The 14,882-nt window shown below is 68.8% G+C and overlaps 2 protein-coding genes across 3 annotated transcripts; both read left to right on the forward strand.

The window, feature by feature from the left end:
- Nucleotides 1-3,465: 3,465 nt before the first annotated feature.
- SLC52A3 (solute carrier family 52 member 3) lies at nt 3,466-6,172 on the forward strand. Of its 2 annotated transcripts, none has more exons than XM_032198341.1 (4): nt 3,466-3,578; nt 4,513-5,584; nt 5,696-5,819; nt 5,925-6,172. In XM_032198341.1, the coding sequence occupies exons 2-4, from the start codon at nt 4,557-4,559 to the stop codon at nt 6,135-6,137; spliced, it is 1,365 nt and encodes a 454-aa protein (XP_032054232.1). In that variant the 5' UTR covers nt 3,466-3,578; nt 4,513-4,556; the 3' UTR covers nt 6,138-6,172. The 2 variants fall into 2 exon arrangements, with proteins under 2 accessions (XP_032054232.1, XP_032054233.1); XM_032198342.1 differs by having other exon boundaries at nt 3,466-3,528.
- Nucleotides 6,173-10,028: 3,856 nt separating this feature from the next.
- On the forward strand, nt 10,029-14,368 carry SCRT2 (scratch family transcriptional repressor 2). Its single transcript, XM_032198320.1, has 3 exons — nt 10,029-10,152; nt 12,312-12,998; nt 13,606-14,368. Exons 1-3 carry the CDS (start codon nt 10,029-10,031, stop codon nt 14,343-14,345), a joined length of 1,551 nt encoding a protein of 516 aa, XP_032054211.1. The 3' UTR covers nt 14,346-14,368.
- Nucleotides 14,369-14,882: the final 514 nt, after the last annotated feature.

The raw sequence follows: 14,882 nt of genomic DNA on the forward strand, positions 1-14,882 counted from the left end.
GGATGGTTTTGGCTGGAAAAGCACCACCGGGTGCCACGGGTGGGGGCAGAGCTGTGGGCATCTGCCCGGTGGGAGCAACCAGGCTCTGTGTGTCCCCCCCCCCTTGTGCCAGCAGCACCCAAGAGGGCTGCAGGAGGCGGCTGCAGGCAGCTGCCCGGGCACGCCGGGTGCTTTCGGAGCAGGGCGTTGCAGCCAGACAGCGCCCCGCTGCCTCGCCCTCCCCGGGGGGGGAAACCGGGGATGGATTTGGGGAGGGCAGCCCAACGCAGGAGCATGCCCTGAGCGCCCCATTCACCGCCCGTCCCGCGGCTCCGGAGCGGGCAGGAACGGGGCAGGGGTGGGTGGGTGCCGGTGCTGGCTCCGTGCTCGCCTCCCACGGGTGCTCGGGGCTGGGTGCCTGCACGTGCAGCTTCCAGGACCCCCCAGGAGTGAAAGGCAGCCACGAAAGAGCTAAAAAAAATAATAATAAAGAGGGCTCAGAGGCCAAAGCCTCCCTGTAGGAGCTGGGTGGAGGTGGCTGCGGGTGCCTGGCATCGCCCTGCGGGGTGGTGGGTGCCTGGCACGGGGCCCGGCTCAGCCCCCGGATCCGGGGAAGGGTTTGGTCTCCTGGTCTGTGCTCCCCACGGGACCCTTCCTTCCGCTGCCACACTCACCTGGCACGTGCTAATTGCTGGCTCTTAATTACAGCCACTCACCCAGACGAGGCTACAAACAGCTCTGGAGCTGGGGAAGGGACCCGGCATCGCGCAGCGGCCCCGTGCCAGCCACCCCCTGCTCCCTGCCTCAGTTTCCCCGCTCCTCTCCCTGCCCGGGGTGGGCGCAGGGAGCTGCCCCGGGGGCTGCGGGGCTGGCAGGGGGGGGCTCCAACGGGCACGGCCTCGCTCCCCATCACCCTCAGGGCTGGATGCTGCCCGGCTCTCCAAATTGCTCCCCGCAGCCAGGCTCGTGCCCGGGTGCGGGGGCCCCGCCAGATGGGGCCGTGCCGGGTGCGAGGCTTTTGTCTGAGCAGCACCAGGCCCGCAGATGGTGGCTGCAACGGGGCCGGGGCCGGGGCCGTGGCCGAGGGCTGGCGAGCGCCGTGCCCTGGGGATGCGGCCCCCTTTTGTTGGGCTCTCACCTCGGGCAGAGGCCCCTTCCCCAGGCGCCCCCCCCCCCCCCCCCCCCAGCGCCAGCTTTCAACTTTCAACTTGACCTGCTCCATTCACATGGAAATGGGATGCAAATGGGGACGGGGGGAGCCGAGAGGAGGAGGAGGAGGAGGAGGATGGAGGGGAGGAAGGGGCCATGGGTAGTGACCCGCCAGCAGGTCCCTGCGCCCCGGTTGGGCTCCCCGGTGCCCATCCAACTGGACCCTTGGACTGGGAAAACTGGGGCACCGCTGGGTGCACGCGATATCCTGGGGGAATCGGGGGTCTCTGGGGTGCGGGGGGCTCAAGGACAGACCCCCAACTCTCCCCGGCTGCTCCTCCCCATCACCCACATCCCCGGCACCCCGCTGCACCCTCCGGTGCCGTTTCACCCATGGGGGGGCACGTGGGGAAACGGAGGGGGCTTCCCGGTGGGCCTGCCCGAGCCCGGTGAAGTCCCGTGGAAGACGTCTCGGTGACCAAATGTTGCCATCTGCCTCCGGGGCCTTCGCTCGCATCTGCCGGGGGGGTGCAGAGGGGCCGGGGCCGGGGCTCAGCTGCTGCACGGCACGGGGCGGGGGGGGGGACACAGCCCCCTCCCCACCAGGCACGGCAGGCGGCACGTGCCGGCAGGATTTGGGGCGAGAGGCACGGAGCTCGGTCCCACGCCTGTCACCCCCTTTGTGCCCTCCCCGTCCCCGTCCCCGAGCCCCTGCGACGAAGCCAATTAGCCCTGGGGAAAGGCTGGCGGAGGCTGCGCGGCTCCTTTGTGCTGCCGAATTAACCCAGGACAATCGCCGGCCCCACCGGGAGCTGGGGGCTCAGCTGCGCCAGCACAAGCCCCCGCACACCATCCTGGAGCTGCCACCCCCAAAACGGGGCCCAGAGACCACGGGAACCCCCCAAAAAAAGGGCCCCCACCGCTCCTGGATCCCACATGGGGATGATAGGGGCAGGATTGAGCCTGGTGCAGGGGCTGGTGAGGACCCCAGGGGGGCTGGGCATGGGCAGAGCAGGCAGGGGACAGGCAGGGGACAGGCAGGGGACAGGCAGGGGACAGGCAGGGGACAGGCAGGGGACAGGCAGGGCATTGCACAAGGTATTTGCAGCCTGCTCGCCCAGCGACACCCTGTGGGTGCTGGGGGAAGAGCTGGAGCGAGGCGTCCCGGGGAGCTGGGTGCTGGGACGAGCCAGCGCCAGGTTGCCAAAAAAAACCAGCTGGCCTCTGTCCCCCCGCACCCCTCCAGCTCCTGGGTGATGCGAGCGTCTCATCCGCCGGCTCGTGGCATGGCTGAGCGCCCGGTCACGTCCCACAGGGTCCCCAGGGTCCCCAGGGTGAGGTGGAGGTGCCAGAGGAGCATTTACGCGTGGCGTGCGCCCCGTGGGGCGGCCGCATCCCGGCCACGCACCCCCGTGCTGGCTGCGCTCGGTGTCCCCGAGCCACCCGGCACAGCCCGTGGCCCTGCTGCCATCCCAGCCGCCGCTCGGTGACATTTGCACGCCCGAAATAGGTGGGACACCATTCAGCTGGGGACAAGGGCAAAGCGTGTGACACATCCAGGAATAATCACCGGCACCAGGCGGGGTGCGCGGGGGGCAGGCGGAGAGCACGGGGCTGGCCCTGGCAGCACGTGGGGACACGAGGGGACAGCTGCCCACGGGGACAGGACACGGGCTGGGCTGTCCCCGAGCAGGCAGGGACAGGGTTAGGAGGGGACACGGCTGGACTTTGGCCACCGGGGCTGGGTTTGGAGCTTAAAGGCCCCCGAGAGGCTGCGTGGGGCGAGCTGGGCTCGGTGGCAGGGAGGTGAGTGGGACCCGGTGGCCGGTCCCGTGGTGGCCCAGGGGACGTGGGCTGTGCTGGCAGCCCCAGGGGACCCACGAGTGCTGGATGGGGGGAGAAGGAAAGGGGTCCCTGAGCCCCAGCCCCCTCCGGCTCTTCCCATTCCTGCAGGGTGGGCAGGGGTCCCTGGGGTGGGTGGGCAGGGTGGGATTTGATCCCCCTACCCCCCCGGGCGCTCATCTCTCCGAGGACCACCGCGATTCTCCCTCATCCTTTCCTCTGCTTTGTGTCTCACCTCGCCCTGCACCAGCAACCGACCGTCCCCATGGCTCGCGAGCCCCCCCGGCACCTCCTGCGCCCCCCCGACCTGGGGCAGGTGCCCTGAAAAATCAGCGCCGGAGCCGAGCGGGAGGCAGGAGACCCGCGGGACCCCCGCCAGCTGCTCCCAGAGCCGGGGTGAGTCTGCCTACTGGGAGCAGGAGCAGGAGCAGGAGCACACCGTGCTGCCACCCATCTGCATCCGGAGGCAGTGACGTGCCCGGCTCACGTCACGGCCCCCCGGCAGGCAGCAAGGACTCGCTGCCGCCAGCGTGCTGCCTCCGGTTCCCAAAAAGCACAGTGAGTTTCCCCAGGGGAGGTGCCCCGGAGGTTCCCCGGGGACTTCTCAGGTCAGGAGCCCGACTCTTCCTCACCTCCGCTCCCTCCCAACGTCCCTGACACTTCCCGGCCAGGATGAGGCCGTTTGTGGGCCGTTACCCTGCCCTGGGTTCAGCCCCTGGACACCAGGATCCTTCCGCCAGGGCTCAGCCCTGAAGTTGTGGCCGCTCGTCCTGCACCCCCCTGCCCTCCCCGGGGGCTCGGGGGCACGGATATTGGGGGTCCCCCAACGTCTCCGGGAGGCTGGTGGGGAGCGGGCGCAGGAACCTGGGCGCACGGAAGGGCAGCAGGTGCCGGGGTTGGGCAGGGGGTGAGGTGTGGGGCTGACTCAGCTTGGCTGGTATGAGCCAGGGCCAGTTTTGCAGGTGGGGCCCTGGGGCCCTTCTCCCCCGTGGCCACCGGAGCCTGCTGGGCTCCTACGGCACCGGCGGGGAGGAGAAGGGCGCCGCTCGGCGTTGCCCGCGGATGCGGTGGGAAGGACGAGGTCTGGGGTCCCAGGGGAGAGGCTGCACAAGCCCCGCAGCCCCCAGGTGAGATCCACGTGCCTCCTGTGCCGTGCTGTGCCAGGCTGTGCCATAAGCAGGGCCAGGTCCAACACGTTTCCAGGTCCCCGTCCTGGCTCCGTGCCTGGCGCTGCGTGGCCTTGGCTCTCCGGAACGGGGCCCAACCCAGCGCAGGGCAGGTGCCGCAGGCAGGGCAAAGGGGGTCCCGTGGCACCAGCTGCGGGCAGCAGGAGGGGGTCCTGAGGTGCTGGGGGGGGTCTCACCCCCGGGACAGGGGGGTGCCGGGCTGCGCCGTGCCGCTCTCCGCGTCCCGCGCCCACCTGGCAATAAAAGAGGAGCGGCTGCGGACGCCTGCAGGGGGGTGACACGGGCAAGGGGGGGCCGGGATAGGGGTCCTGGGGGGGTGCTGAGCCGTGTCGCTGAGCCCAGCCTCTCCCCACAGCACGGCGGCATCGCCCTGGAGTGGGGGGCGCCGGGGGCTGAGCCATGGCGCTGCTCACCCACCTCCTGGCCTGCGTTTTTGGCACGGGCTCCTGGGTGGCCATCAACGGGCTGTGGGTCGAGCTGCCGCTGCTGGTGAGGGTGCTGCCGGAGCAGTGGGACCTGCCCTCCTACATCACCATCATCATCCAGATGGCCAACGTGGGGCCGCTCTTCGTCACCCTCATGCACCGCTTCTGGCCCGGCCTGCTGAAGGAGGTGGCCGTCATCTACGTGGTGGTGTCCCTGGGCGTGGTGGCCTGCCTGCTGCTGGCTTTCCTCTGGAACCAGACGTCCCCCATCGCGGGGACGCCCCACAGCACCGCCTTCCTCGTCCTCACCTTCTTCCTGGCCCTGGTGGACTGCACCTCCTCCGTCACATTCCTGCCCTTCATGATGCAGCTGGAGCCCCAGTACCTCACCACCTTCTTCATCGGGGAAGGGCTCAGCGGGCTGATCCCTGCTCTCATCGCCCTGGGACAGGGCTCCGGCATCTCCAGCTGCATCAACGTCACCCGCCTGGTCAACATCACCTCCGGCAACACGACGGTGGAGAGCCTCGTCTTCCAGATGGAGACTCGCTACCTTCCAGCCAACTTCTCCACCCTCCTCTTCTTCCTCCTCATGACTGGGATGATGGTGGCCTGCCTGGTGGCCTTCTTCTTCCTCGCCAGGCAGCCTAAGGTTTGGGAGCTGTCGCAGCAGCAGCTCTTCCCCAGCACCATCATCCTCAGTTCCTTCGACCGCATCCCCGAGGACGGAGCCGGCTCGGGGCGAGGCGGGGGCTGCCCGTGCCCAAAAAAAAACAAGCGGCCCATGGAGGACCACCTGGAGACGGCGTCCCACCCGCTGGCCAAGCTCGCCTTCATCTACCTCCTGATCGCCTGGGTGAGCTCCCTGACCAACGGGGTGCTGCCGTCGGTGCAGTCCTACTCCTGCCTGCCCTACGGCAACGCCGCCTACCACCTCTCGGCCACGCTCAGCTCCATGGCCAACCCCCTCGCCTGCATCGTGGCCATGTTCCTGCCCGGCAGGTGGGTACGGAGCCCCCAAAACCACCCCTTTTTGGGGTTCTGAGGGAGAAAAGGTGCCTCGTCCCCGGGCTGGGCTGGCGCTCCCCGGTGTCACCCGCCTGTCCCTTGCAGGTCCCTGGTCCTGCTGGGCGCCCTGTCCTTGGCAGGGACAGTTTTTGGTGCCTACAACATGGCCATCGCCGTCATGAGCCCCTGCCCGCTCCTGCAGCAGTCCCAGTGGGGCGACGTCGTCATCGTAAGTCCTTGGAGAGGGGGGGGGGGTCCCTCAACCCCGGGGGGGTTCACCCCACCCCATAACCCGCCGCGGCCCCGCTTGACCGCTTCTCCCCTGCGCCTCCAGGTCCTCTCCTGGGTGCTGTTCACCGGGACGCTCTCCTACGTGAAGGTGATGGCCGGGGTGATCCTGCGGAGCCGCAGCCACAGCGCGCTGGTGTGGTACGGGGCGGTGGAGCAGCTGGGGTCCCTGCTGGGCGCCCTGCTCATGTTCCCCCTCGTCAACATCTACGGGTTCTTCACCTCCGCCGATTACTGCAGCCTGCGGTGCCCGGCCTGAGCGCCCGGGTTCAAATAGAAGGAGATTGCTCAGCACTTCGGCCTCCGCGCCCACCCCCCGCTGCCTTCCTCCCCCCCCCCCGGCACCGGGACCCTGCGCCCCTGGGTGCTGTGCCACCTCCCCCTCACCCCCCCCAGGCACTCCCCTAAATCAGCATGGGGGTGTTGGGTGCGAAGCGGTGCTGGGGTCACCGCTCGTCCCTTCCCTGGGGGGTCTGGGTGGTGTTTGGCACGGTGTCCCCCCCCCAAGGGTGCCCCCACCCGTGCACCCTTTGTGCCATCAGCCCCGTCCCCCAGCAGTATTCCCGTCCCCATTGCCATGAAGGGGGGGCTGCAGGGGGCTGAGGAGAGCAGGGATAAATGTGCCCCCCACCCCGGGGATATAGAGACCAGGAGATTTGCTGTCATTGGGGGGGGGCAGACAGCAGCTTTTATAGCACCGGGGGACACCAAAGCAGGTCGGGATGAGCTGGACAGCCGGGGACCCACGCCAGGGCCGTGCCACCCGGTGCCCGGCTGCACCCAGACCCCGTTAACGGGGGAAACCGGGAGGGGGGCACCGAGGAAGGGGCAAGGGGGGGGGGACACCGGGCGGCACCCGGTCGCCGCACGCGCGTGCGCCCCTTCCCCGGGGCACGAGGCAGCCGGGCCTTTGTCCCCGGCTCTTTGTCTGGCAATCTGCTCCCCTCGGGACCCCCGCTCCGCTGTGCCTTAACCATGCAGATCCCAGCTCCCGGCCCCGGCTGCGAGAAGGACGAGGCTGGAATTGATAATTGATAAGGCCGGGGGGGTGAGGGGGGGGGGGGTCCCGCAGCCCCCTTCCCAGCTCCGGGTGTCCATCAGGATCCGGCCCCGTGGGCATGGAGAGGGGGTGTGAGGGGAGAGAGGAGGGGGCTGAGGAGCAGCAGGAGCTGTGGGGGCACTGCGGGGAGGGGGGGGCTCGTCCCGTCCTGGGAGCTGGGTGCATCCCACAGCCCCTGCAAGGAGCTGACGGGGTGGGGGGGTCCAGCCCCCTCCCTGCACCCCGCACACCCCTGGGGATGCTCCTGGGGAGCCCAACCCCACAACCAGGACCCCCCGGAGACCCTCGCCCATCGGACCCCCTGCCGCCCCCTCTCTTCCATCCTTTTCCCCCCCCCCCATCTCCACGGGGGATCGGTCGCCCCCCAGCCCCGCGAGCTCGCAGGATTATTTCCATACAGCTGCTCGGGAAGGGACGGCTTCAACCCTCACCCAGGCGCGCTCCAGGAGTGCGCCCGAGCCTTTCTTCTCGGCTCTTCTCCCCCCACCCCCCAAAAAAAAAGAAAAAAAGCAAAAAATAAAAAAAAAGCGTGGCGGGGGCAGGCCGGGGGGGCCCCAGGCGTGCTGCAGTCAGCAATATTAGCACAGCTCCGCGGGTCTGATTGCGGGTTATTACCATACATTATCTCAGTCCCCTGCCTCTGAAAGGAGCCAGTTCCTATCCAACCCCCCCCCCGTTTCTCCCAGCCCTCCCTCCAACCCCCCCCAGTCTTTTACACTTAATTACCTCCCTTATTACACCACGGCCTAGAGAGAGAGAGAAAAAAAAATATATATATATATATAAAAAATGGCAGGGCAGCGGGCCCAACTAGGGCGTAAGTAATCGCCCGTCCTGCAGACGTGCCTGCGAGGAAGGGGGAATAAAGCGGGGGCGCAGCGGGGCCGGGGCTGCGCCTCGGGGAAATGGGACCTTGGGCTTGGCGCAGCCGGACCCGCTGTGCCACCGGGCCAAATGGGGTCAGGCTGCGAGGGGAGACAGCCCTGGGGCTGTGGGGGGAGTGGGGCGGCTTTGGAGGTGTTGGGTTATGGGATGCTGTGGGTTACGGGGTGATCAGGGTCGTGGGGTGCTCTGGGATATGGGATGATGTGGGTTATGGGGTGCTCTGAGCTATGGGATGCTGTGGGTTATGGGGTGCCCAGGGCTATGGGGTGCCCTAGGCTATGGGTAGCTGTGGGTTATGGGGTGCCCAGGGTTGTGAGGTGCCCTGGGCTATGGGATCCTTTGGGTTATGGGGTGCCCTGGGCTATGGGATGCTGCAGGGTATGGGGTGCCCAGGGCTGTGGGGTGCCCTGGGCTATGGGATGCTGAGGGTTATGGGGTGCCCAGGGTTGTGGGGTGCTCTGGGATATGGGATGATGTGGGTTATGGGGTGCCCAGGGCTATGGGGTGCCCTGGGCTATGGGATGCTGTGGGTTATGGGGTGCCCAGGGCTGTGGGATAATGTGGGGTGCTCTGAGCTATGGGATGCTGTGGGTTATGGGGTGCTCAGGGCTATGGGGTGCCCTGGGCTATGGGATGCTGTGGGTTATGGGGTGCTCAGGGTTGTGGGGTGCTCTGGGCTATGGGATGCTGTGGGTTATGGGGTGCCCTGGTCTATGGGATGCTGCAGGGTATGGGGTGCCCGGGGCTGTGGGGTGCCCTAGGCTATGGGATGCTATGGGTTATGGGGTGCCCAGGGTTATGGGATGCTGCACAATACGGGGCAATGCCAGGCTATGGGGTGTCCTGGGCTATGGGGTGCTGTAGGGAATGGGGTGCCCTGAGCTATAGGATGCTGCAGGCTATGGGGTGCCAAGGGCTGTGGGACAATGTGGGGTGCTCTGGGCTATGGGATGTTGCACCATATGGGGCAATGCCAGGCTAGGGGGTGCCCTGGGTTATGGGGTGCCACACAAAGCAGGTTCAGAGCTGCCCCCAGCCCCTGGCACAGGAGAAGGAGCCCGGGGCTGGCTCTTGTCCCCCCGACACCGTGTCCCCAACCAAAGGGCTCCGGGGGGGCCACCAGCGGGGCCTGGACGTGGCCCCTTGGCCACCTCCAGCTGGTGCAGAAGCCCTGGGCACGCTCCGGGGCTCACTGGGGAGCTTGGGGGGCTCAGGGTGGTCTTGGGGAGGAGGGGGCACAATTTGGGGGCAGAACCCCTCCAGCAGGGTCCCCCCGTGTCACCCGATGGAGAGCCTCGTCCTGCACCGGGGGGGTGCAGAGAGTGGGGGCTTGGGGGGGGACAATGGGGACAGGGATGGGGACAGGGGCACGGGAAAGGGGCAGGAGGTGGGAAAAAGGATGGGGAAAAGGGATGGGGACGGGGGAAAGGGGTGAGGGCAGGACAGATGGGACTGGGGGGGCTGGGAGGGGGGAATGGGGACAGGGACCAGGATTGGGAAAAGGGGAAAGGGGACAGCGGGAAGGGACGGGAACGGGGACAGGGAACAGGGTTAGGAGCAGGGAACGGGGATGGGGACAGGGGACGGGAACCGGGACAGGGAACGGGGACGGGGACAGCCACGGGGACGCCCCCGCATCCCTCCATCCATCCATCCCCCCCCCCTCTCCAACCCGTGTCCTTTGCAAGCCCCGGGGGCTGGCGGCGGGGAGACAAAGGCGGCAGGAGGCAGCCGCCCCCCGCGCCCCCCCCCCCACGGCCCCGCGTGTCCCCATTGTCCGCGGCGGGGGGAGGCGGGGACCGGGGACCCCCCCCCCTTTCCTCGTATCCTCCCCCCCCACTTTGGTGCCACAGCGCCCGGCGCTCCCGTGTGGGTAGGGGGGGCGCTCGGAGGGGCTCGGGGCGCGGCCGGGCGGAGCGGCCCCCTCCCCACCCACCCCCCCCCCCCGCTGCCTGCCTTCCTCCCCCTCCTCCTCCTCCTCCTCCTCCTCCTCCTCCTCCTCCTCCTCCTCCTCCTCCTCCTCCTCCTCCTCCCGCCGCCCTCCCCTCGCACTCGGTTCCCCGCTCCTCTCCTCCCGCACGCCCGGCCCGGAGCGGGGCGCACGGAGCCCCCCCCCCCCCCCACCTCTCCCCCGACCCCCCCCCCGGTTCCCGGTGCCGGTTCCCGGTGCTGTCCGGTGCTGAAGGCTCCCGGCCCGACCCCGCCATGCCCCGCTCCTTCCTGGTGAAGAAGCTGAAGGCGGACGCCTTCCCCGTCGCCGGGGTCCCCGCGCCCCCCTACGCCCCCCTGGAGCCCCCCTACGCGCTGCCCGGCCCCGCCGCCGGTGATGGTGAGTGCGGGGGCCGGGGGGGGGGAGGGGGGGGGCTCCGGGGCTTGCCCCCCCCCCCCACACCCCTTCCCCGTGCTATTGTGTGAGGCAGAGGGGAAGGCGAGAAGGAGGGGTCGGGGGGTGCCTGGGGTGGTTTTGGGGGGCTCCGGGGCGCGGGGACGCGCGGCAGGGGCAGGGCGAGGGGGGCGTGAGGGGAGGGGGTCCCCCCGCTGTGTGCCGAGGGTGGGAGCCGGGAGGGGGTCGGGGGGGGGCAGGGGGCAGTGTGACAGCATCGGGGGGGCTCGGCCCTGATGGGTTTGTGCCCCCCTCTCCCCAGGCCGGGGGTCACCCAGCCCAAGTTGGTCCTTGGGGACGCGTCCCCTCGGTGACAGCGGCACCGTGGGGGGCACCCCTGGCCGGACCCGGCTCCCCCAAATTTAGGGGGTTGTGGGGCTGGTTCCTTCGCACCTCAAGTTATTTTTTTTTTTGGAGGGGGGGGGCCACAAAGCAGCCGGGGGTGGGCAGGGGCCGGGAGCAGGCTGCTCGCCCTGCCTGCGGCTTTCATTGTTCGCCGCGGTGCCCCCAGCCCCTCGGAGAGCTCGGAGCAGGCTGGCACCTCCCGGGGCGCACAGCGGGAAGGGGGGGGGGGGTGTGGGGAGGGGGCAGCACCCCCCCACACACACACACACACTCCCCAGCACACTGGGAGGGGTGCGAAGGGCTGGGCAGGAGGGGTGCTGAGTCCCCAGAGGGTCCCCGGAGCCCCGACCTGCGAGGTGACACCGGGCAGGGCTCTGGGAGCCACCGGTGCTTGGCAGAGCCCCCCCGGAGGGGCAGCCCCGGGGTCTGTCCTGGGAGCAGGGACCAGGGAATTTCATCCCAAGCCATGTCCTGGACGGTCCCAACTGCTCGGGGACCCTCTGGATGCACGGACGGGCCTGATCCTGCCACGCAGGGTTGCTGAGCTCCCCCCCTTTCTGCCGCTCGCTGCTCCCCAAAAAAAGAGGCTTCAGCCACCAGGGCAGGGGTGCGATGCTCGCCAAGAAAGAGGGGGGGGTCCTCAGCCCCCTCCACCCGGTGGGGAGCCCGAAGACGGTGGGGGGAGGGATGTGCTGCAGCTGGGCAGAAGCTGCCGACGCTGCTCTCCTGGAAATAACCTTGCTGCGTGCTCGGAGGCAGCGGGAGAAATTGCTGAGCAGAGCGCTTTCTGCACAGCCCGTGCGAGCGCACTGTCAGCACGGCGAGGGGGGGGGGGGGGGGCTGCCTCACGGACCCCTCCCCACCGCAGCACAGGGACCCCTGGCCTCGAGGAGACAAACCAGCCGCGATGAGGGGGTCCCACGGGCAGGAGGGGGCCGGGATCGGGACTGGTTTGCAGGGTCCCAGAGGGGGGGAGCGTGCACGGTGCCCTGGTGGCACACATCGGCACCGAGCCCCTGCCCATGGCACAGCCCGCTGTCCCCAGCAGCAGGGCTGCAGCTGGCCCTGCACACAATGCCAGGACCAAGACAGGGACCCCAGGGTGGCAGCTGTGTCCCCCCCCCTCGTCCTTAGCCACCGGCCCAGCACGGAGCCCCTCGGAGCACGCGGCGCAGTGCCCACGGTGTGCTGGCAGCAGAGGGACGGGGACATCCACGTGGCGCCTGCTGTGGCACGGGGAAAGTGTCACCTGCACGGAGGCGTGCAGCAGTGCCACACGGGGTGACACGGAGCCCCCCCGGCCCTGGGAGCGGATTGCGGGTCCCTGTCCCCAGTGGGAGCCCAGGGTTAGGGCGCAGCAGCCTCTGGGAGCCACGAGTGCCACATTCCCTGGGGGCAATGGGGGGAGATGGGGGGAGATGGGGTGACCTCCCCAGGCCCTTTTGTGCTTGCCTGCCCCAGTGGGATGATGTGGATGGGGGCTGACAGCCCTCAGAGGCTGATGGATCTGGGGGCTGTGTGGGGCTGCAGCCCCCCAGGGCACCCAGTTCCCACCAGCCCTCCTCCCCGGGGTCCCATCCTGCTGGCTGAGCCAGGCCAGGCTGAGCCCTCGTGCAGATGAGGACGGGGGAACCTGGTGGGGGGCACCTTGGTTTGCACCCCCGTTGGGCGTTTTTGGCTCCAAGCGGGGCTGGTGCACGGGGCAGAACCTGTCCCTGGCGGGGGGGGGGGACGGTGACCCCGTGGTGTCATCCCCGCAGGGTACCTCCAGCACTGCCTGGCTCCCTCCAGCTACGACTCGGACAAGAAGCGGGGGCTGCCGGCGGCACCCCCACCGGACCCAGCCTACGCCCCCGGGCAGGAGGAGTACAGCGACCCCGAGAGCCCCCAATCCAGCTTCTCGGCCCGCTACTTCCACGGGGAGGCGGCGGTGACGGACAGCTACTCCATGGACGCCTTCTTCATCACCGACGGGCGCTCGCGGCGGCGCGGCGAGAGCCAGCGGCGCGCCGGCCACCGCCACTCCTGCCCCGAGTGCGGCAAGACCTACGCCACCTCCTCCAACCTCAGCCGGCACAAGCAGACGCACCGCAGCCTGGACAGCAAGATGGCAAGGAAGTGCCCGACCTGCGGCAAGGCGTACGTCTCCATGCCCGCCCTGGCCATGCACCTCCTCACCCACAACCTCAAGCACAAGTGCGACGTCTGTGGCAAGGCGTTCAGCCGGCCCTGGCTGCTGCAGGGCCACATGCGCTCGCACACGGGCGAGAAGCCCTTCGGCTGCTCCCACTGCGGGAAGGCGTTCGCCGACCGCTCCAACCTGCGCGCCCACATGCAGACCCACTCCGCCTTCAAGCACTACAAGTGCAAGCAGTGCGAGAAGACCTTCGCCCTCAAGTCGTACCTCAACAAGCACTACGAGTCCGCCTGCTTCAAGGGCTCCGAACACAGCTGTGCAATAGGGAACTAGCCTCCTCCGACACCCCACCCCGAACCCAGCACCCCCACACCCGTCCCATCCCATCCCTGTGCCGTCCTTGTGGCTGCCTGGTGGCTGCAGGACGCGTGCCCCCAGCTCCCAGTTGCCCCCCCCCCAGGAGAAGGGTGCCCCCACACCCCCAGGAAGGGCTGGGTTGTGCCCCCGTGCCCCCAGCCCCGTGCCCCACAGCCAGGCGGGTCTCTCTGTGGGGACTCGCCCAGGACCCTCTTCCCCCACCCCGGCACAGACCTCTCCCCCCCCCCCCCCAGCTCCTGATGCTTATTTATTTAATTTATTACTATTATTTATTTAGAGCTGCTGCTTCTCCTCCTCCCGGGAAGCGCCGGGGAGGAAAGACGCTCGCTGCTCCCCCCCCCCACACCCCCCCAGGAGCAAAAAACTCCCCTGGTCCATACCAGGGATGGGACCGTGGGCTGAAAAGCCAGGACCGATGGCTCAGCAGGACAGACGGACACCTGCCTCCGAGCCTGGGACCCGCAGCCCAGGCCCCTGCCTTCCCCCCACCCTCATGGGAGCAGCCCCGGGGCAGGACCCGCACCCGAATCGCGGCCCCACACCCCCCCCAACCCCTTCTGGGGCTGCTGCTGGCCCCCCCTGGCCAGCCCCCAGCCCCCCAGGAGGAGCGGGTCGGTGGTGCCGCAGAGCTCGGGTGAGTCTATTTAATCGCTCTTCTTATTTATATTATTTATTACTTACCCTTTTCACTATTTATTTGCCAAGACTGGAGGGGGGGGGAGGGCCGCCGGCCCTTCCGCACGGCTCGCAGGAGGCAGCGGCGCCCCCGTGCCCGGGACAGAGCTGCGGGGACAAGGACGGGGACGGGACCCCGAGAGCCACCGAAAAGCGGGCACGGAGGCGGGGGCGACGCCAGGAGGCCGAGCAGCCCCCCCCTCTACACCCCACAAGCCCCCCAGCGAGGCCAAAACCGCTCTCCTTCGTCTTCCTCGGAGCCACGGGGGCCCGGTGGGGGCACCCCAGCCATTCTATGCAACCTCCCCGCGGACCCCCCCGGCCCCGCAGCGAGCCTCTTCCTACCTCGGGCCGCGAGCTGCCACGGCCCCCCCCCAGCCCCTGCTGGCCCCCAACACCTTGGGGGTTCAGCCCGGACCTCGCGTGCCCCCCACGCCGTCTTCCTCCCCACGTAGTCTTCCTCTCACCGTGGCCGCGGGTCCCGAGGGCACCGTGGTGGCCACCCCGCGGGCACGGTGGCCACGCGCCGCGTCCCACGCAGGGGGACATCGTTTCGTGGTTTCCCCCCCTGGGGTGGCGCCGCCCGTCCCCGGTGTGTACATAGCGGACACCACAGCAATAATTTTTCCGTGCATGATCGATTTTTTTTTTTTTTTAATTTTTAAAATTTTTTTTTTGTTTTCTGCCCGGTTTTTGGATTCGGGCGGCCGCGGCGAGACGAGCCCGACCGAGCTCCAGCCGCCCGCGGTGTTACTTGTAATGCAATTCAGGGATAAAAAAGGGATTTCTGCCACTACCAGGGGTGTTTCGGGCCGTCTGTACGGGGCTGGGGGGCGGCAGGGGAGCTGGGGGGGGGGGTCGAGGGGTGCCCCCAGGGCAGCCGACAGCACCTGGCTGGGGAGGAGCAGCAGAAAGCTGGGGGGGGTCAGTCCTGGGGGGAACCCCAGCAGCACCCAAGCAGTGAAAGGCCCCCCCAGAGCCCCTCAAACCCTTCCCCATCACCAGCAGCCCCCCCCCCAGTGGGCAGGAGACCCCCCCCTCCAGTTGGTGCTGCCATTTCTGGGGCCAGTGCCCCCCAGGACCTGGGCAGGGGCTGCAGAAGCGGGGGGCTCCTGGGGTCTCACCCCCCTGGGGGGGGGCG

The sequence above is a fragment of the Aythya fuligula genome, chromosome 16, assembly GCF_009819795.1.
Source record: "Aythya fuligula isolate bAytFul2 chromosome 16, bAytFul2.pri, whole genome shotgun sequence".
Taxonomy (NCBI): domain Eukaryota; kingdom Metazoa; phylum Chordata; class Aves; order Anseriformes; family Anatidae; genus Aythya; species Aythya fuligula.

Excerpts from the sequence above, each read along its gene's own strand:
- SCRT2 (XM_032198320.1), top strand. The coding sequence starts at position 10,029 with ATGCCCCGCTCCTTCCTGGTGAAGAAGCTGAAGGCGGACGCCTTCCCC. Across the intron at positions 10,153-12,311 it reads CGGCCCCGCCGCCGGTGATG|GGTACCTCCAGCACTGCCTG; the intron begins GTGAGTGCGGGG and ends TCATCCCCGCAG. Across the intron at positions 12,999-13,605 it reads CTGCTTCAAGGGCTCCGAAC|CACCCCCCCCAACCCCTTCT; the intron begins ACAGCTGTGCAA and ends ATCGCGGCCCCA.
- SLC52A3 (XM_032198341.1), top strand. The coding sequence starts at position 4,557 with ATGGCGCTGCTCACCCACCTCCTGGCCTGCGTTTTTGGCACGGGCTCC. Across the intron at positions 5,585-5,695 it reads GCCATGTTCCTGCCCGGCAG|GTCCCTGGTCCTGCTGGGCG; the intron begins GTGGGTACGGAG and ends TGTCCCTTGCAG. Across the intron at positions 5,820-5,924 it reads AGTGGGGCGACGTCGTCATC|GTCCTCTCCTGGGTGCTGTT; the intron begins GTAAGTCCTTGG and ends CTGCGCCTCCAG.